General features: G+C 41.2%; 1 protein-coding gene across 1 annotated transcript; it reads right to left on the bottom strand.

The window, feature by feature from the left end:
* Positions 1–3,591: 3,591 nt before the first annotated feature.
* On the bottom strand, positions 3,592–20,154 carry frrs1a (ferric-chelate reductase 1a). Its single transcript, XM_071492385.1, has 17 exons — positions 20,044–20,154; positions 18,441–18,681; positions 17,929–18,071; positions 17,676–17,770; positions 15,893–16,040; positions 15,651–15,767; positions 15,410–15,481; positions 15,090–15,188; positions 13,775–13,925; positions 13,317–13,430; positions 12,991–13,106; positions 12,786–12,872; positions 5,982–6,079; positions 5,764–5,822; positions 4,691–4,834; positions 4,523–4,581; positions 3,592–4,258 (listed from the first exon to the last, which is right to left on the bottom strand). Exons 2-17 carry the CDS (start codon positions 18,643–18,645, stop codon positions 4,166–4,168), a joined length of 1,800 nt encoding a protein of 599 aa, XP_071348486.1. The 5' UTR covers positions 18,646–18,681; positions 20,044–20,154; the 3' UTR covers positions 3,592–4,165.
* Positions 20,155–22,409: the final 2,255 nt, after the last annotated feature.

The raw sequence follows: 22,409 nt of genomic DNA, 5'->3' as shown, positions 1-22,409 counted from the left end.
AGTTACATGTTTTTCTGTTTCTGTTGTCAGAAAACGGAACGAGTTTGAAATCCTGACCGAAACGTGGCCCGTTAAGATACATGTTAACTTCAAATGCTCTGCTGCTGCTAAAATCTTGATTTAGTTATAACAACAATGTCGTCGGACAAAATCACCAAACACATGCTGTAAAGACAAACACTGTGCTGTGCTTTATATTTATTTGTGAAATGTTCACTAAAATACACTGGCAAGAAGCAAAGCAAACCTGGTGCGCTTAGTGTTCACTGTGCACAGGTTAAGTGACCTGCAACCAAGCAGGGACCTCTGGGGCTGGAACATGAAGCATCAACAGTGCAGAGCTAAAAGCTGCAGCTCCTCTAATGACCACTAGAGTCTGGCTCCAGCAGGGAGTCAGTCCCCACAGACTCCCATGTTCAAATGTCCAACTTTACAGCAGAAAGAAACATGTTTACAGCCTGGTACAGAAACTGTTCTGGTCTCTAGAGATCATTTCCTCCTTCATGACACCTGCACGGCTGAATTTTATAGAACTCACATGTTTACATTTTATTAAGGATTAAAATTATTAATAACTGAGGGCATGGCAGAGATAAAAAAACAAAGCAATGTTCATATATTTCTTTAGATAGTTAGATGACAGTAGCAGCCATGAACATCAACTGCACACCAACAAATGGGCTTAGTTTATTTCTAAAGCACATTTAAACACAGTTTAATCGAACTAAAGTGCTGGACAGAGGATTTTAATGTAGCAAGTTAGAGGAAAAACACAACAACAACAATAAAGAACCAGGAACAAATACAGAATGATAGACATTAGATAAAAAGATTAGTGAGCTAAAAAGGCCAGTGAATAAAATGTGTCTTTAGCCTGGATTTTAAAACAGAGCTAGAGGAACAGTATTTCATTTCTAATGGTCTTTGGTTGCAGCAAAAGCAGAAGAGATTTGTTGTCAGATCAGAGCTGAGAGCCAGTGAATAACGTCTGTGATATAAGACTGAGCCTGACCATTTAAAGCACATTGAAACATTTAGCACATTAAAAGAACTTTCTACAGTGAGTTTGCCTTTGAGAATATGAGAGGATGGAATCAAAAAAAAGATGTTTGATTTCATCAACCGCTATGAGGCTTTGATACTTTCACAGAATTAATATAGAACCTAGTCCTGCTTTAGAATCAGAAACACATGCACATCTACCTTTGGACTGGATGGACCTTTAAGGTATTTTGTACCTATGGGTCTGACCCATTAATAGTGAATTCTTATAGGTCAGAATGTCAATATGTTGAAGGCGTCATGGCTGCTGTGATCACATCACATATATAGATTAAATAATGATACAATTATGTAATATATTAATATAATAATATATTTGAACAAACTGCTGCCCTTCACCTTGTGTTATGTTAACTTATTGACATAATACAATTATAGCCTACATTATGTTTGTGTGGAGCCCCTCCAGGGTCATCTGAGAGGAAACAGAGCTACAGTTTAAAAATCCATGCATATGGTTGGTGCTCGGGCCTGAATAACAATCAAAAGTGCATCACTGATCAGGCCACAGCGCCATCATGCACACCAGCGTGTGGTCTTGGCATCTAGGTGAAACGTACCAGAAGGGCTACTTCATTGAAATTTTGTAGGAAGCGTACAGCTTGTGACTCTGCGTCTCCTGACTTTTCTCGTTGCTTTTTGTCCCAGCTGCTCAGCGTTCTCCATTTCTATTACAGCATGACTGGGTGTCATGGTTTGAGGTGCATGACATGTAATGAGAGCAGCTTGATACACCTTAATGAAAAGATTAGGTCCTGATAACTGCTGAGTGCTGAGTGTTCTTATAACAGAGGAAGATATAAGTGGGGTGTGGAGGTTGTGTGGAGAGACTGGGTCAGGTGACTCAAGATGTGTAGCTGTACAAACTAAATGTTTGATTGCTGTACTTCTCATGCAGGAAGAGCCAGTGAGGTGAAGGACCATCCATTCTTCCAGGATCTGGACTTGAACATCCTCCTGAGTGAGGAGGGCAGGAGGAGAAACCAGCTAAGCACACAGTTAGGTTCATCATCTTCATGATCAAGAATGGACACAACAGGTGTTTTCTCACAAGTGTCAGGTGGGAAAAATATACTCTCAGCCTGTTTCATGACTTCAAACTTGATGGTTGATGTTGTTTTCTCTACAGCCCAGTCGACATTCTGACAATGACAATGAATCCAGTGAGGATGATGAGCTCCAGTGTTGCCTGCCTCTTCAGGAAGGTAGAGTTTCTATCCAGCCAGAGACATTTTCCAGTGTCCTTTTCAGTCTGTCGCTCGGTCACTAGGTTTTCAATTGAAAAAATAAAACAATAGAAACAAACACCACAGCAATTAATAGAAATTAAGCTTGAATTTAGCATTTAGCATCCTCCCCACCCACCTGACTGACTGGACCTGCAGCTTTACTCCCACCTGTGGCGGCCATTCATCTGAGGACAGAGGGTTGTTTGTTTCAGTTGCCCCTGAACAACTAACTAATATGTACATTTGTTTAATACATGTGTTTTGGTAAAGATGAGTGATTTTACATAAATGAACTATATATATATATATATATATATATATATTACCTCTGTTTAAAGCTTTGTACCATTGAATATATATGTTAATTACTGGATTTATTAATCTCCACAACATTACAGGACATTGAACATCAATATTACACCATTCTTTTGGGGGAAAATGTACCTGAATTATCTGTTTTGTTAACTGTCTAAAAAATGGATTCCTAAGTTATTACCTTTCAAATTTACATTTCCAAACCATTCCAAAACCTCTCCAAAACCAGTCCAGATGATGTAGGTCCTCTAACCTTCATCATAATGAAGCACTTATCTCAACACAAACCATGATCTAATCCTGAACCTAACCAAGAGGTTTTTGTGCCTAACATGAACCAAACTGTGACAGATCCATGCTTAACTGCATGTTTTATTATTGTAACCGTAGTAACAAAGGTCAGGTAAGCTGCCGCCAGTACACTCTGCATGTTTATTCGTGTCACCATGATGACAACAGTCCAGTGTACCTGTCACTGTAGAGGTGTTATTTCAGCGGGCGCTCCAGTGGGTTGTATCGGACAGTAGAAGAACCACCTACAGTATGTGATGTGACCTGTAGTGAGCACGGCATCCATGAGGGAGGACATAACATGAAAGTTCCTCTTTGCATTTTTGTTCCTTTTCTCCTTTATTTTAGTCTGATAATCAACATTGATAAGTTTGGGAGAACCACAAGAATAATTGTCACAAATGTGCAGAGGTCATACAGGTTCCTACTCTCCAAATGCCACACACACACACACACACACACACACACACACACACTTCTTTCCTTCTCTGATCTATTTTAGAGAGTAAAATATATATTATTTTATATATACTGTACATATATATATATATATATATATATGTACAGTATATATATAGCATATATATGTATGTGTGTGTGTGTGTGTGTGTGTATGTGTTCAGTGGCTTTTGCTCCTATTTTAATCCGAATTCAAAATTAAAATGCTGAGTCCCACATGAAGAGGAGCAGTAACACGACTAAAACTTTTTATTTGAGGCCATTATCCAAATATTTATTCACAAATCTGTGATGATGAAAGTGAAAGTGAAAGAAAAAGATAATTAAACATAATAAATATTCACTGTGCAAAAAAAACCTCTCAGCTGAGTGCTAAGTTCAAGTAAATGAGAATCAAATGAAAAATAAATGAAAAGCTTTAAAAAGCATCTGTAGTATTTTTCTGATTCAAGAGTTTTCTTTTCATAAATTATTTAATTAGCTCCTATAGTGCTGCTATTAAACATTAATGATGCCAATGACAGGTGAGAATAGAATAGAGTCATTGTAAACTAACACAAACTTCCAAACTAAATACAACCAAAAATGTCAATATGAACATGACGAACAGGAAGCAGTGAAACAGATCTAATGTGAAATAAAAATAAAGTTAAGTTCCTCATTCTCTCTGTCCTCCGGCTTTGCTTTACTTTGAATCATATACTGCAATTGTTGTTGCCAAACCTTGGTTAAAAAAGTCTCCTATTTAAAAGTGTTTTATTAGTGTGTCACAGTCTTGAAGGTTTTATCAGTTTCTTTGCCATTAAATGTCAAATTTCAGCAATAGAAGACAACAAGGCCACGAGGAGTCCAGAGTTTCCCAAAGCCAAGACAGCCAGGATGACAGACTTCTTGAAGGAGCCCTGAAACAGAGAGTACGGTCAGAGTCAGGATGGATTCTTCTCACCGCCCTCAGAAAACCTTAGTTGGTGCATTTGTCTGGATTTTTGTGGTCATGTCTTCATCAGTCATGTCCCAAGTCAATGTCCACATTTAGCTAAACATGGCTGAAAGGCCTGACGCTGTTCTTCCTCTGCACAGTTTTACTTAGAAATAGATGTAAAATGAAAACACACCAATAGCTCATATTGAATCTGTTTGTGTGGTGGCGTGAAGCGGGTACCTACCCAACTTCTGAACTCTGATTGGTCAGAAAGAATGCCCTGTTGGTCATCTGACCCCAGAGCTGCAGGTCAAACAAACAACAGTTAGGAGATCACAAACTCACAGCACCTGCTTCCTTATCATCATCAATACAAACATCTGAGCTCACGACTTCGTGAAGGATTTCGTACATTTGTTGATGTAAAAGTGTTTGTGGATCAGGAGGAGGAGCCTGAATGAGGCCAACCAAACCACGTAGCCAATCAAAACATGTGTTGCCCATGGCTGGGGGAGGAGCAGTGATGACTGACGCATGCCCAGGAACATGGCCACCACTGAAGAAACACAGAGAACACAGTTACTTTAAACAGCCAGGTAGGAAGGAGCTTTACAAAGGCCGCGTTCAGACTGCAGGCGAATCTGATTCAAATCAGATTCCTACTCAAATCCGATTTTTAGGGCTGACTGTCCACACTGTTTTTAGCAAGTGTCCAAATCGGATACGGCTCTGTTCAGACTGTACCACATTATTGACTGATCTGACAAGTTGCTGTAGTAACAGAGTGTCTGATATATGTCATATAATTGCGACAGTGACAACAACAACAACAAACATGATGGAGGCAGGTCACCTCAGTATATTGGCCGTATCACTGTCCAGTAGAGGTGCAGAACATCTCAGACGCACTAGACCAGGAGTGCCCAATACGTCGCTCGCAGCATTAAAAGACGTAGAATCTACGTCTTTTAATGCCGTGCGATCTACATTTTTTCCTCAACTTCATTGGGAGTTCCGTGCGATCTACCTGCACTTCTCTTCCTATCGACCAGTAGATCGCGATCGACGTATTGGGCACCCCTGCACTAGACATTTGCAACGCCGCAGGAGGCTGGTAGGATTATACACAACAATCCTTCGTGCTGCACTCACTGCCAGAGTTTCTGTGCAGCGACGAGTGTGGTGCCACCATGGATGTATTATAAGAACCTTAAGGTCTTATAATACATCCATGGGTGCCACCCAAAGAGCTGGGTCTGGCGTCGCGTAGAGTGACGTCACGGACAATCGAAACCGATCTGAGTGTTTGGAGCTGTTCAGACTGAGACGCATCTGTCTCAGGTGGTTTCGATCTGGTTTCCAAAAATCGGATTTCATGTGATTTGTGACTGAGACTTCAAAAGAGCTCCAGTTCCAATCTGGATGGGCTAAAAAATCGGATTTTGGCTGGCAGTCTGAACGCGGCCAAAGTGTCTGTGGACTCACCTGCCATGATCTCAGTCACTGATCCGACTCCCCAGTGGCCCCAGTTAAAGATGTACCTCCTGGAGAGAGACACAAATAATACCAGTATACCGACACTGTACATATATACAAGTATACATTACAAGATTTTAAAGACTCCTCTGAAATACAAGTATCACTGAACATGATGAAATCTAAATCCCTTTATTTCATTTTCTTAAAATGTAAACAGTGTTTACCTGTGAGAGTCAGGTCCTGGTCTGAACACAGCCAGCACAAACTGAAGCAGGGACAACGCCAGAACACAACAGCCAAGGTAGGGATGGACACCTGCATGCTGCACACACACACACACACACACACACAGTTACAGCAGTATCTAGAGCAGGGGTGGGCAAACTACGGCCCGCGGGCCACATCCGGCCTGTTGGTCTTTTTAATCTGGCCCGCCGACGGTTGGTACAGAATTGCCCAAATCAAATCATATCGTAATCATAACTGCATTCATTTGGCCTTGTCCTGTAATGCCTGGCGCTCCACCAGGTGGCGCTTTAGGCACAGTGATACATGACTTGATTTTGTGGAGCCCGCACTTCTTTCGGCTATTACTCTGCTCCTGCTTTAAACCCATCAACAATGAGTGGACCAAAGAGAAGAAAAGTCGACAGTGAGTGTCGAGTGTTCAATAAGGAATGGACAACTAAATACTTTTTCACTGAAGTCCAATCAAAAGCTGTATGTCTTATTTGTCAAGAAACGGTAGCTGTTTTAAAAGAATACAACATCAGCCGTCACTTTTCCACCAAGCATGCTAATTATGCTAACAGCCAGTCAACGCAAGAACGGTCGTCTACAGCTCAGAGGTTGGCTGCTAGTTTGCAGGCTCAGCAAAACACCTTTATCCGACAAACTGCCATCCAAGAATCAAGTACGAAGGCAAGTTATTTGCTGGCATTCAAATTAGCAAATACCATCAAGCCTTTCTCTGAAGGGGAGTTTCTAAAAGAGTGCATGGTAGAGACAGCAGCTGTCTTGTGAGAGCAAGAACAAATTTGAAAAACTTAGTTTATCACGCAGGACAGTGACTCGCCGTATTGAGTTAATACACGAAGACTTATCTAGCAGGCTAAATAAAAAAGCGGAGTCATTTACATTATACTCCTTGGCACTGGACGAAAGCAATGACATAAAGGACACTGCTCAGCTTTTAATTTTTATTAGAGGGATCGATGGCAATTGTGAGATAACGGAAGAGTTTTTGGCCATGGAATCATTAAGGGGGAAAACACGGGGAGAGGACTTGTTTGAAAGCGTGTCGCGCGTCATCGAGAGGCACAAGCTACCTTGGAGTACGCTAGCCAACGTTACCACGGATGGATCACCAAATCTGACCGGCAAAAACGTCGGGTTGCTCAAAAGAATCGAGCAGAGGGTGAGAGAGGACAACCCTGAGCAGGAGCTAATTTTCTTACACTGCATAATCCACCAGGAAGCTCTATGTAAATCTGTATTGCAGCTCGACCACGTAGTGAAGCCAGTTGTAAAACTCGGTAACTTTATTCGAGTGAGGGGACTTCAGCATCGTCAGTTTATTAAGTTTCTTGAAGAAAGTGACGCTGATCATCAGGACTTGCTTTACCACTCCAGTGTCTGCTGGTTAAGTTTGGGCAAAGTATGTCAACGAGTGTGGGAGCTCAAACAGGAGATTATCTCATTTTTGGAGCTACTTGAGAAAGCTGACGATTTTCCTGAGCTGAGTGACACAGACTGGCTTTGTGATTTAGCTTTTGCTGTGGACATACTGACACACATGAACGAGTTGAACGTGAAGCTACAAGGGAAAGACCAGTTTGTGCATGAAATGTACACAAACGTCACAGCCTTCAAAGCCAAGCTGGCTTTATTCTTAAAGCAAAGGTCAAGCAAGTCATTCACTCATTTCCCCACACTGGCTACACTGAAAGAGGCCCCTCGACATGTGAAAAAATACAGGAAATCACTGGATAACCTGCATGGAGAATTCTGCCATCGGTTCTCTGATTTTGGGAAAATTGACAAGTCACTTCAGCTGGTGTCATGTCCCTTCACACAAGACCCTGAAACTGTACCACAGGAGTTGCAGTTGGAACTGATTGATCTCCAATGTGACTCTGTGTTAAAGGAGAAGTTCAACTCTCTTTCACTGATTGGGTTTTATGCTTCTTTAAGCACAGCCACATTTCCAAATATCAAGAAGATGGCACAGAGAATGCTGGTGTTATTTGGCTCTACTTACGTGTGTGAACGGACTTTCAGTGTGATGAACACCAACAAAGCCCCCCACAGATCTCAGCTGAGTGATGAACACCTCAGATCTGTTCTGAGAATTGCCACAACTAAACTAACACCAGACTTTGATGCACTGGCAAAAAAGGGTGATCAACAACACTGTTCCCACTAAAAGTGAATGTAACTTTTGCCCACCCCTAATCTAGAGGCAATACATGTAAGTGAACTAGTCAGAACATAAAGTCCCAGTTTCCTGGTCTAGTAATTTGTATTGAAAATTCCAGCCATTGTTAAATTGATGTCAGTACTCATCTGGACAATATTTGACTATAAATACAAACGTACCCATCAAACAAATATACAACATACATTTAAAACATCATGCTTGAGAAACAAATACAGGAAGTAAAAAAAATATCACATCTTATATACACTCATATATATAATAATGATGTAATATATATATATATATTTAGAAGAAGAAGAGGAAAAGATCCATTGCTGCAGCTGTGAGAGTCACTGTTTATTTACAGTTGGGGCCAAAATTATTAGCCCCCCAGGAATTATGGAACATTATCCTAAAATTCTGCAAAACGTTTGCAGCATTGACAAAACTTGATATAATAAAACATACACCAGTGCTACTAGTATCTTTTGGTACATTTTGGAATTAAAATATATTTTCTAGCTTGCTTTATATCGAATATAGTGAAAAATGGGGTGGTCAAAAATGTTAGCACCCCTGTGAAATTTTGCTTTTAAAACACACCTAATCAATTAATCAGCTAACTCACAGCACCTGTGCAGTCAATCAGCATAAAAGGACTCCAGCGGGGCACTTGAGCACATTATTGTGAGGGACTAGTCTTACTCACCATGCCAAAGACAAAGGAAATCAGTCTTGAGCTCTGAAAGAAGACAGTGAAGGCTCATAATAGTGTGGAGGCTATACTGCAGGGAACGGTTATGGCTCCATTTCTCTTCACCCTCTACACTGCATACTTTTCCTACAACTCCACCAACTGCCACCTGCAAAAGTTCTCCGATGACTCTGCAATTGTCGGCCTCATTGCTGATGGGGACGACAGGGAGTACAGAGAACTGGATGTTGTGAACTGGTGCCAGCAGAACCACCTCCAGATCAATGCAGGGAAAACCAAGGAACTGGTGGTGGATTTCCGCAGGTACAAACACTCTCAAACCACCCCAGTGAACATCCAGGGAATGGACATTGAGATTGTGGACTCGTATAAGTACCTGGGTGTTCACCTGAACAATAAACTGGACTGGACTGACAACACACATGCTCTTTACAAGAAAGGACAGAGCAGGCTGTACCTGCTACGGAGACTGAGGTCTTTTGGGGTGCAGGGGGCACTCCTGAAGACCTTTTACGACTCTGTGGTGGCATCAGCCATCTTTTACGGTGTGGTCTGCTGGGGCAGCAGCATCTCCACTGCTGACAGGGGGAGACTCAACAGGCTGATCAGGAAGGCCAGCTCTGTCCTGGGATGCCCCTTGGACTCAGTGGAGGTAGTGGGCGACGGGAGAATGGTGGTGAAGCTATCATCCCTGTTGGAGAACACCTCCCACCTCATGCAGGACACTCTGACAGCACTGAGCAGCTCCTTCAGTGACAGGCTGCTGCACCCACGGTGTGCGAAGGAGAGATACCGCAAGTCTTTCCTTCCAGCTGCTGTCAGACTTTACAACAAATACTGTGCTCAGTAACCACACACACACACACCAGAAACAGACAACTCACCACCGTAACAACCTCATGCTTTAGCTACTGTTGTTGTAAATATGTCTTTTTTTTTTTGTAAATTTTTTTCCAAATATTTGTTATTGCAGTTTCTGCAGCTTTCCTGTTCTCTGCACTGCCACTTTGCTGCTGTAACACTGTGAATTTCCCCACTGTGGGACTAATAAAGGTGATCTTATCTTATTATGAGCTATAACTATCATAGTGGAGGCTATACTGCCATTTCCAAGCATTTCACAGTGTCTAGAACAGCTGTACGTTGCATCATTGCTAAGTTCAAGGAGACAGACTCTGTAAGAAACAAACCGGGACGTGGTCGAAAGTGCAAGATTTCAAGAACTCTGGAGAGGAATCTAGTCAGAGATGTCAGCAAGAATTCCCGGACATCTGCCAAGACAATTGTTGCTGACCTGGCCTCTTCTGGGGTTGATGTTTCAAGGAACACAGTTGTGAGGGCTCTTCATCGTGGTGGGCTTCAGGGCCATTGTCCCAGAAGAACCCCTTTACTCAAAGAGCGGCACATCAGAGCCAGACTGAGGTTTGCCCGTGAACATTTAAAAGGTAAAGATGACTTTTGGAAGTCTGTGCTTTGGTCTGGTGAGACTAAACTGGAACTGTTTGGGCACATGGATGTTGCTTATGTTTGGCGGAGAAAGGGAGAGGCCTTCAACCCTAAGAACACAGTTCCCACAGTTAAACATGGTGGTGGAAGCATCATGCTGTGGGGCTGTTTTGCAGCCTCAGGCACAGGGAGCCTTGTTCGGGTGCATGGCATCACGAAAAAAGAAAATTATGTTGAAATTTTTAGGGATAATATGAAGAAATCTGCTCTTAGTCTAGGTTTAGGTCGTCACTGGGTCTTCCAACAAGACAATGACCCAAAGCATGCATCAAAAAACAGTTCCTAAAGGACACCAAAACTGAAGTCCTGGAGTGGCCCACTCAGAGCCCAGATCTCAATCCTACTGAGAATCTGTGGCGAGTGCTCAAGGTGAATGTCCATGCTCGGAAACCACACAATTAGGAGAAGCTGGAACAATTTGCAATGGAAGAATGGGCCAAAATCCCTCAGGAAACCTGTGCCAACCTAGTAAAGAACTACTCTAAGAGGTTGTTGTCAGTTGTGGCTCAGAAAGGGTACACTATTGACTATTAATGGCCTGGGGGCTAATCATTTTGGACGTCTCATTTTTGTCGTTTCTTGTTTCAACTCAGTGTATCATTAAAATATCTTAATCAAACTTAGTGGACATTTTGTCTTTGTTATTTGGAAACAAATACACTATAAACACTTAATGGCCACTTCCATGCAGAAATCACAAGTTTTGTCTAATTTCATATGAGGGGCTAATAATTTTGGCTTCAACTGTAAGTAATAACAATTTACAAAAAGAGAGAGAGAGTCTAAAGTCTAGGCCAAGTACATCTATCTCACTCCATCTACTCAACAGACCATGATGAGAATATAAATGATGAAACAAAAAAACCCTGAGCTAAATAACATTTACTGTTTGTACAATATCATATATAGTACCTCTCTCTCACACATCATGCTGGCAGGCTAAGCTAACGTTAGCTTACTGTTGTTGTAAGACCAACACTGACACTGTGTCTAAGCTAGCAACATTAAACAGCTGCAATACAACAACTTTTCTTTTTTAAATGAATTCATTTGACTTATTTGTGTGATATCATCATGTGTTCAGCTTCGGCTGCACTGAGCTGTGATTACAGAATTTAAAATCCTCCTCCTCAATTCAATTCAATTCAATTTTATTTATCCTCACCTACAAAGCCATTAATGGTCAAGCACCATCGTACCTTGGAGAGCTTATAGTTCCCTATTTTCCCAATAGGACACTTCGCTCTCTAAATGCAGGTCAACTTGTGGTTCCCAGAGTTAGTAAGAGTAGAACTGGGGGCAGAGCCTTCAGCTATCAGGCTCCTCTCCTGTGGAACCAGCTCCCAGTGTGGGTTCGGGAGGCAGACCCCCTCTCTACCTTTAAGATCAGGCTTAAAACTGTCCTGTTTAGTAAAGCTTATAGTTAGGGCTGGCTCGGGTATGTCCTGACCCATCCCTTAGTTATGCTGCTATAGAGCTAGACTGCTGGGGGATTCCCATGATTCACTGGGCGCTCTCTCCCTATTTCTGTCTCTCTCCCTCTCTCTCTCTCGATGACTTCATGCCATTAACTTTGTATTTTTTTTCTCTCTCGTAGTTTGTGCTTCTCCTCTCTCTCCCTCTCTCTGTCCTCATTCTGCAGGTCTCTCTGCCTCTGGAGCAGCAGGATCCAGATCCACCACTACTCATCTTTACTATTAACCACTGTTACCTGTCATTATTATTGATAACACCATTACCTACACAGCTGTTCCTGGTCTCTCTCTCTCTCTCTTCTCTCCCCTCTCCTCCCCCTCCCCCTCTTTCTATCTTCTCCTAAACCCAACCGGTCGAGGCAGACCCCCCCCACCCTGAGCCCGGTTCTGTTGGAGGTTTCTTCCTGTTAAAAGGGAGTTTTTCCTCCCCCCTGTCGCCAAGCGCTTGCTCTTTGTGGGAACTGTTGGGTTTTTTCTCTGTAACAAAGTAAGGTCTTGACCTTACCCTGTAAAGTGCCTTGAGATAATGTATATTATGATTTGGCGCTATACAAATAAAATTGAATTGAATTGAATTGAATTGAATTACCTTCCTGCTGCTCTGTATGAACCACACTGCAGAGCAAACACTGCTGTCTAACATTAATTAATCACCAACTCACTATCATAAAAATTACCTGATGGAAAATCATACATACATAGAAATTCAAGTAACATAAATAATAGAAACAGATAAAACAACAAGAGTGATTAGAGTTAAGAGTCACATGTGCACATGCACATGCATCTTCATGCTTGCATTGTGCTCATCAAATGCACATACACAAGTATATGCGTCGCATCCCTTTTCACCAAGCATATAGTGTGTGTGTGTGTGTGTGTGTGTGTGTGTGTGTGTGTGTGTGTACAGTACCTTGCTCCAACCTTTCCTGTAGAAAAATGGGAGGCAAAAGGCTACAACGGTCAGAGTCACAGTCAGCATCATCAGGCCTCGATGAACCTACACACACACACACACATATAATAGTATTGCCATTCTTTTGTGAGTGTGTGTGTGTGTGTGTGTGTGTGTGTGTGTGTGTGTGTGTGTGTGTGTGTGTGTGTGAGTGATTACCTACCTGGAACCAGACTTTCTGGCCGAGCAGAGTTTGATTTGGCCAATCAGATTTGTAGAAGCTGGCAATGAAGGTGCCAACACTCCCTGTTAGCATCCAGGCTAACAGCATTAATGCACCTGGAGAAGTGGAGCCAGTTCAGCTGTTAGCTTTTCTCAGTGTTACACATCATAACATCAAAACTATTGCATGTCCTCCTCCTTCAGATACTGATTGGTTTACATTTACATATTTCACGTACAGTATGCTGTAGGTAACTCATTGACAGAGGTAATGGAATCAAACCTGGCCCAGCCTGGATAACATGTCCTGGGTTTAACTCAACCTACCATGCATTTTCATTATGGTGGGTCCTCGGGACCCTGTTAGGACCTCAGGGGGGCCGGTGAGACGTTTTCTGTGGGTGGACACTAATGGTTGCTGACGATGTTTCCACACTTTACCTGGAGGAAAGAGACATGAGGGAGCTCACTCTTTAAATCCCTCAAAGGAATTTAATTTTGTAACTGTGTCTTTGTTTAACAGACACTGTAGGAATCTCAGACCTTATGAAGTCAGATAAAAACAACCCACTGAACAAATGGCAATATCAAAAGTTATGACTATCTCCTTTAATGCGATTCTGTTCTAATAAAACTGATACCCACTGCAACATTTTCTGCTAATCAAACTGTCATGTGACGTGATAAAGCTCTGACAGACTGATAAGAACTTTAATCAGCCTTTAAGACACTCGGTGACTGCCAGGGTCAGTGGGTCCAGAATCAAGGTAATGTAGGTCTCTTACCATACTGAGCATGTCCACTGGCTAGAAACAGAAAGTACTCCTGGTCCAGATCATAGCGGCCTGGTTCCAGGTTGGCCAGTTTGACAGGTCTGCTGAACCTGCATTGGATCACTCCATCTGCTAGCCGCCATGATACTGAAGAGACGCCAGACTAAACACATGGTCACACAGAGAGGACAAAAACAACATGTTGGTGGCATCCAAATCGCACAGAGCTGGACTCAATATAGGCCTAACCAGAGGTGTTGGTATGTTTGTGTTAAATAACACAAACAATGTGTTTGGCAAGTCACAAATATGTTGATGCTGAATGTACCAGTAGCTGCGTTTCCATTGCAGTTTTGCACAAAATAGAAGCAATTTTTTTTTTGAAAAGTCACCAGAACACAATTTCGAATGGTCTGTGTCTCCATTGAGTGTGTTTCTCCTGTCGTGATCATTCCAGCTAAATATGGCCAAGGATTTCCAACATCGGTCAAGTGATGGGATGATTACATCCACTGCAACAGACGAGGGCATCTGGTGCATGTAATGGCAGAAGGGCAAACCCCTTATATCTGGCAGCAGCCATGATTCAGGGATTTTTTGGGAGATAATAGTCTGCAATGTCTTGTATGTGACTGCTCAAGTCATGTCATGTGGCTTGAATGCGGGAAAAGTGTTTCCATTTTACTTTTGCTTTGTTGAATAATCCGAGAAACCACCACACGTGAGAATTTACATTTTTTTTGAAAAATTCTTGTGTTTCCATTATTCATTTTTAAATGAGCAGTTTCAAATTGCACATTAAGCAGAAACACGGCTAATAAAATTATCCGAGCAGCCAAGTAGCACAATATACACTTATAGAGACTAAAGCATTACTGCAGATCTTCGATGGTTATGTTGAGACTCTCAGAACACGAGGTTTAGGTTAGGAAAAGACTGTGGTTTGGTGTCTTCAGACATAACATGTTTATTTGCATTTAACCAAAAACACCATCTTTCCCTAACCTCAACCAAAGTCTTTTTTTGTCCAAACCACAGACTGGACTCTGGAAAGTGAAACTCAGTCTCTAGTGTTTCAATACATTCATTCAAAAGTGAAATATGAAAACATTTTAGTCTCTGAACATCATTTCTAAGAGACACCACCAGGCTAACTGTTTCCCTTCGGGTCCAGTCTTGATTCTAAGCGAAACTAACCACATCCTGACTCCAGATTTCACTGACATCTAGTCTTCAGGGATCTCTGCTCCTGTGTTTTCAGTTCACATCACAGTGGATTCATCCGGAGAAAACTTGTATTCATGCCAAGTGTGTTTTCATTTGTCACCTGTGTCTGGTCTTCAGGGTGAGTTCGTCCGCTAACGAAGGCAGCGCTCACTGATACTCTGTCCCCATCTTCCAAACACATGTACACATCATCGTTGCCCTACACACACAAACACACACATGGAAAAACACAGCATATATATGGCGTGTACTGTCATAATCAGGTTCGTAGAAAGGCACAATGTAGGTTAATGGATTATAACAGGAAGTTGTTCCTCTCACACTAAGATCAACGCTGTAAATCATTATCAGACTAAACTGAACATCAGCCTGGCTTCGATGTTACACAGTATTTAGGATTATATAGAGGGACTAGCTTACCATCCATGTGTCCCAGGACAAAGCAAATGCAACATATCCCTCCGCTGGGCCACTCAGCTCAAACATCACAGACTGCAGAGGACAGTGATGAAGATACAGCAGGTGATTCATTATATCATTCTGATCATTTCAAACAGTCTAGATGCTGCTCATGTCTCTGCCTCACTGATGTTAAAATGCTACATGTAGCATGTGTAATTGTTTTATCTGTACTAGTGAAATAAATAGTCAACTGTCAAACCGTTCTGTCTGGTCCCTCTGTGGTCATGGACAGAAAGAAGCAGCGAGGATCTTGTGGATCACATCCTGGAGGGTCTAAGAGGCAGGACTTTGACTGGCCGCAGCCGTCAGAACTGAACTAAACATGTAAGATGAGGAGGAAGTATGTTACACTGATGTTATGCACATTTCACATTCAGGTTTATTGATCACTGCATGTTGAGACAGGACATCAATGACGCAATCAGATGCTGTAACACTCACAGGTCCCGGCAGGATAGAGGGTGTGGTCGTCTGTATCGGAGGAGGTGTAGTGGTGGGCTGAGTTGGGCGAGGTGTAACACCATGGCGATAAATGATTGGTCCAGGCAGCTTCACCCAAAACACCCTGTAGTGGCTGACTACAGTCACACTGGAAAATATACCCACAGATGGATCTAAATTTATAAAATGATGTCAAGGGTATACACAGACACACAACTTTTTCTGAGGTGAATACAAACTAACTGTTCCGTGTGCAACTGGTTTGTTAGATCAAAGTTTTAGTGAGTGTTCAATGAGAGAACTTCACTCACAGGAAAACACTTTCCCCAACAGGTATGTAAAGTAAATGTGTAAATTATTTCAGACTTTAGCCTCTGTACTTTCACACATAGGATAAGCTATTTATGATCTCCCTGTAGAAAAGGTGGAGAAACCTAGGGTCAACTCTAAACTGCAGTAGCAGTGAAAGTATTTTCTTACAACTTAGCGCCTTTTCTTACAACAATCTTTTTCTTTTAACTCTCCTTTCTCGACATCAATCTTTTAAGTAAAAGAAAACTAACAAACAAATAATATTTCTACTCATACACTCAATCATTTTAGTCAAATGGCTAATTGCTGTGGACGTTTGTGGTCCCTGAAGATGAGCCCCATTGATTTTGGTTATGTTGTTGTCTTGTTGTTGTTGTTGTTGTTGTTTTCTCTATGTCTGTCTCAAACCAAAATTCTCACTTACATACAGGACTAAAGGATATTGCAAAGACCTTTGTCAGCACAGGTCTAAATAATAATGGATGCACTTCATTAGTACAGTATGTCCATGCTGGCTCAGTGATAGAGTCGTGTGAAAATTAAGCCATCATTAAGATTAGGCTGATGCTATTTGCACAGGCTGCGATTCCTGATTTTCCTATAGCTGTCACTGGGAACCTTCAATAAACCAGCAGCAGTAGATAATCTCAGTAATATAGTAATCAGGGAGTAGCAATGTAACTTGGTCCTCATCCTATAAAGGCTTAGTATATAAGGAGGATGGCATAAAATCAATTCTAAATGTAACCAGAGCAGCTAAAACTGGCGTAATGTGCTCTCTCCTCTTGGTTCTTAATACTCGAGCTGCAAAGTGTTTTTTTGAATCAGCGTTTATGGTTTTATTTCAGGAGGCCAGTAAAAAGTGCGTTATAGTAATTGAGTAGCCTTGAAATAAAGGCAAGAATCAGTTTTTCAGCATCTTTTTGATTTGTAAATAGCCATAGTGTAGCTATTTCTATGGTGGAAAATGTGGAAAATTATGTTTCTGTCACCTTGTTGATGTGGGACTTCAGGTCTGAGTCTAAAATAACACCAAGGCTTTATCTAGCTTTAGTACTTTCGCTGTGTATCTGTATGACCGACCAGTATTCTCTTCCTATCAGGTTATATATTTTATTCTGCTGCATTTGATATATTATTTATACTGAAACTTGAAAGTAGTGTAGCCTTTATTCAGTTCCTGTTCAGCCAAAACATAACAGCACAGAAATAGATGCAGACCACATGTCCTAGCCTAACTAGCTAGTTTCAGTGGCTGAAAGTTACACGGGCTAATGTTGCTAATAACACTTAACGCTGTGTAACTGGCGTTGCTGTGTCAGTTTCCTGACTTTATGACTCTTACTTGTACTACTGGTAAAGTATTTTTTGCACATCCACTTATACTGTAATCATCACTTGTGACAACAAAGGTATTATGGTTCAGCTTTGAAGCATTAGCATTAGCATTTAGAAAGAGAATGAAACTCACAAGAACTGAACCTCATTGGGAGCATCCTGAGGAGCGTTCCAGATGACAGTAACCTGTGTCTGTCTGGCGTCACTTGTATGGCTCACTGCTGAACCCTACACACACACACACACACACACACACACACACACACACATAGATTATATGTTTTATACTTGCATTGTGTAATATGTTGTATGGTTTGTGATGAACTAAGGCAACATAATCTTTTTTGACTATTATGTATCATGTGTGCATGTGTGCATCTGTACACCTGTTGCTTATTACATGTGAGCAGCTGGGTCCTGCTGGGATTGGTCAGGGTGAAGGTGCCAGCAGTGGATGCTGAGCCCTGATTGGCTGCATCTCTTGCCTGAAGCAGGAAGCCCTCAAAGTATGATGTCCCAGACAGAATGACTGGAAAGTGTTTTTAAAACGAAGTATTAAAACAAAAATTCATCATCTAAATAAACAATGTACTAACCCACTGTTAGTCAGGATGATGAAGACCTGCATTTTGAACAGGTTTAATCTTCAGTTGAGTCTCATTGATTAGAATTTGTTCATTTTTGATTTCTATTTATTATACATACAAAGACAGAGTTACAGTTCTTCCTTTAGGACTAAACTGTTTTTGCAGATTGGGAGAACTGGCAATTTAAATCCTGTTTTATGGTGGATTTCCTGAAAGGTTCTGAAATATTGCATTTTATACGATATTTAGATATGGGTTAAACATTCAGGCTTGGTTTGAATATTTCTCTGTGGATGACAGCTGCTAGTCACCTTGGATGTGATCTCCAGGGTTGAATGTGGTGGTGTTGGTTGCTAGGTGGTAAGGGCTGGTACCGGTCTGACCAGGGGAACCATGATGGGGTTCCATGCTGCCACAGACTTTGGTGACCTTGCCATCAGCATAGCAGTCTGTTGGCACCCAGTAACACACAGAGACAGAGATGAAGAGGAGACAGCACAAGCCCACAGAAGACATTTTCAGGATGAAGTTGTTACAGGGTGTCCAGGGCGTCTGAAATGAAAAAGAAACGACTCATTTATTACCCGACAATATTTTATACTTTTCCTATGTTTTATTTGAAGTGTTGATATCCATTAAAAAAAAACATATTTGTGGTTTTAAGAACCAAAACCATCTCACTGCAGTTTTACATCTCTATCTCTGAGCTCTATGAGGCTCTCACTGTTTTCTGAGTGAGCGAATAGAAATATAGCATTCATTTCAGGTAAACACTCAGAGAAACTAAATCCTACAAGGTTGGATGGTGGGTCTGGGTGGGCTGGCCTCCACACACGCCACACCTCTTTGTCCATTTTTGGATTGGCCAGGAACTAGGCAGAATCAGGTATTAGCAAGATGGTGATGGTGGAGCAGCTCACTCTGAGCTTCAGAACTGCTCTTCAGAAACCTGTAGGTGACACTACACTTCCTATAGTTGTACTTATGAGTAGCACAGCAGTAGAAAATGATCTGTTACATTGTGGGAAGATCTGTGCAGGTGTCAACAAATTGCAGCCAAAACATCTGCAAACCAACAGTTAGCAGTCAGCTAATTAAAAGGCAGTCAGTAATATAGCCTAACCTAGCCTTTGATCAGCTTCTTGCAGTGGGCAAAACAATAAAACGAATTAAATTAACTGCATGAACTGCATTTACAGTATCTCATCCATCTGTTGATTTATGTGTTGTTTTCTCACAGTGACCCCATTACTGTGGTGCCACAGTCAAACTGAGCAGTAAAACCATTAATGAGTTCATCCTGGTCATTAGTTTCCCTCCTTGACACAAGTTCTCCAGTTTCAAAAACCTTTTGTTTCAGGGTTCTGACACACGTTTTGAAATAATAATATGAGTAACTTCAATGTTTCATGTCTGACCTCCACATGCTGGAGGTCAGACAAGTCTTATTAGCCTATGATTATATATCAACAATCTCACAATGCATGATTTCTTCTGTGGATTTTGTTTTTTTCGTCTGGTGTTGAAGTTTATTGCTGGAGCAGCTGATAACAGTTTAGTGATTTGCAGGTTAAAAGACTGATAGACTTAGTGAACTAGTAAACAGGTTCAACCTTCTTTGTGCTGTATAGAAAAAGATGGCAGGGAGGATTTTCACCTGTGTCCAGAAATATGAACAAATGTGTGTAAACAGAGTGGTGTGTAAGTGTGTGAGCAGCAGCACTAAATAGCATGGTTTCCACTGTATTCTGGACTGGTCACTGAAGTACATGTTGAATGAGGATTGTTCCAATAACAGGAGACCCTTTGGGTTTTTACTGTAAAGAAATTGCCTCCACTTGTAAAAACTGTCATAAAAAATAGAAGTAAAATGTTTCCCTCTAAAAGCAAAAAACACTTAAAATGACTACTCACCACCTTGCTGCAGCAGAAGGAAACGCTGCCTTAACTCTGCAGAACAATGTCCAAGTGTGACTATAGTGTGTGTGAGTCAATTCCACTGCTCCAGTGTGTTTTAAAGTGGAGCTCAAGGTACTATTGCAGCAGTTTTACGACCTGATGGATGGACTATTGAAACATCCTGATATGACTTTTCACTCCGGCGCAGGTCATTTCCATTACCTTATCACATTCCACTTACAGCTATATACACAATATATCTACAGGATTTATCTGGACAAATATAATTATAATTAAATGTACTATTAAAAAAACAGTGAAAGGAGCTTTAACACTGAAACTGGATAAGCTCCTTTCATATCTGTTGTTTGTTTCCTCCTTGGTGAACTGGATGACACGTCCCCAAATAGATTCCACAGACAGTTGCTCGCAAGGTGTGAATGTGGATAATGTTCTTCAGTTGTCTGTGTTCTTGGGACCACAGAGCAGGAACATTACAGACTAAGCTAACTGTACACACAAATGACAATATGACAAAGTTAATAGAAAGATTAATTTTTCAGTGTTTCTGTGACACTCAAAAGATGCATTCATAGTTTTACAGCAGTTTCTTTTTGTGTGATTGCACTGTTCCCAGTGGCTTGAGTTCCAACCACCTCTGAGTGAATCAAATTCACAGACCTTTTTCACAGCAACAGGAAGAACACAGCTGGAGCTAATGATAAAAGAGCTATGATGACTCTTCCAGAAATCTTTGCAATGTAGTGCAACAATTAATAGTGTAATTGGTCTGTGAAAAAGGTCTGTGTAACTTTAAGTTAAGGACAGCTGGAAACAGAGGAAGTGAAGTCATTGGTGTTAGTGTGTTTTATGCACATTTTAATGACAAATGGTTAAATTGTCCCAGGACGGAGCCAGCCCTCTGATTTTGTTTAGTCTCTTCGTGTCTGCTGTTGAGATGCTGCTGCTCCAACAACAGCTGACGCTACCACACTGTCATGAAAGGTCTTAAGGAGTGTCCCCTGCACCCCACAACACCTGAGCCTCCTCAGTCTGCTCTGGTTAGTCAAGGAATCATACCAACACATTGTTTTTACTATTGATATAAAGAATCAGAATCAGAATCAGTTTTGTATGTTTAAATATGTTTCCACATACAAGGAATTTGTGCTGGTGTTTGGTGCAAAACAGTAACATAAATAAACTTAGAGTAAAATTAAAGGTAAAATTAAAAGTTAACAATTTCTTGCTTTCAGTCAGCTGTTTTGCTGAGACCATAAGATGAGAAGTGACTTTGATGACTGTGACCAGGATGATTATGAGAACCATCTTATGACTGCTTCTAAAACTTTGTTTCAAAATTGGTGGAGGATGCAACCATGTAAATTAGAGTAACAGATTTCACTTTTATGCCAGGGTTTGTTACTGATCAATCACATGAAATATTTAAGACTTCCGCCCGTTTGCTGATAGTGCAGGGCACCACATCCTGTGATTTACAGCTTAGCTTTAGTTTTACAGAACACAAACATGGCTTCTTCTGTCGAGACTGTGAAACAGAGTAACAGAGTCCTGTTTGAATCATGCCTTGGTTTTATTGTGCAGGTGTTTATTGCTGTTGGTATTTTTGCTAACACAAATGTTCTCTGCTTCCTGTGCAATGCCAGAGAGACGAAGTGAGAACCTGAGCCACCTTTGCTCCTGTGAATGACCCTTGTGATCAAACTGACGGCTGCAGATGCATGTGTGAGCCCAATTTAAACACAGCTTTGGGGAATAGAGATTTCAGCTATGAAATCTTATTGTTTGCCACATAGGAGCGGTTTCATCTTCTGTATTTTTTATACAAGTTTACCAAAGGTACATCACTCTGAATATTTATTGTGTTTCCCACTGGTTTCAGTTGCAGCCCTTTCACCCTCTCTCCCAGATGTGTTTTTTTTACAGTGTGTGAAGTGGAAGAATTTGTATGGACTGTCTGGTCCTCTACCACCATCATGTGGTAAAACAGAGGAAAGATTAACATCTTCAACTCAACAGGCAAGTACCGCATGAATTTAATTATATGAGTAAATGAGGTTATACTTCCTGTCTGTTTCAAATATTTTTCATCAGGTGATATTTTGACTATTTTGACTAACTATATAGAACTAGGACATTTGAATCAATGCATTGGAATTTAACTGAGGCTTTAGAAGAGTGAACTTGGTGACAGTGTGAAAGCAATAAGGTTTTTCACAAAAATCATAATTCTTAAACACATTGATGACAAAGCACATTTGTCATTGTAAAGTCATAAACAACTAATTTCCCAGTCAGAGGATGGACTGTTAATTTGCTCATTTCTCCACTGGCCTTTCACCCCTGACACAGCCACAGAG

The sequence above is a fragment of the Trachinotus anak genome, unplaced genomic scaffold (genome assembly GCF_046630095.1).
Source record: "Trachinotus anak isolate AG129_WGS33_773 ecotype Australia unplaced genomic scaffold, CSIRO_AGI_Tana_v1 ptg000012l, whole genome shotgun sequence".
In the NCBI taxonomy this organism is placed as follows: domain Eukaryota; kingdom Metazoa; phylum Chordata; class Actinopteri; order Carangiformes; family Carangidae; genus Trachinotus; species Trachinotus anak.
This window is presented reverse-complemented; position numbering and strand designations above follow the sequence as displayed.

What these genes read in the sequence shown, in the direction of transcription:
- frrs1a (XM_071492385.1), bottom strand. Translation starts at nt 18,645, where the DNA reads ATGTCTTCTGTGGGCTTGTGCTGTCTCCTCTTCATCTCTGTCTCTGTG. An exon ending in CCTCTATCCTGCCGGGACCT is followed by an intron (nt 15,768 to 15,892) that starts GTGAGTGTTACA and finishes TTACATGTTTAG; the next exon opens with TTCAGTTCTGACGGCTGCGG. An exon ending in GCCAGAAAGTCTGGTTCCAG is followed by an intron (nt 12,873 to 12,990) that starts GTAGGTAATCAC and finishes GTGTGTGTGTAG; the next exon opens with GTTCATCGAGGCCTGATGAT.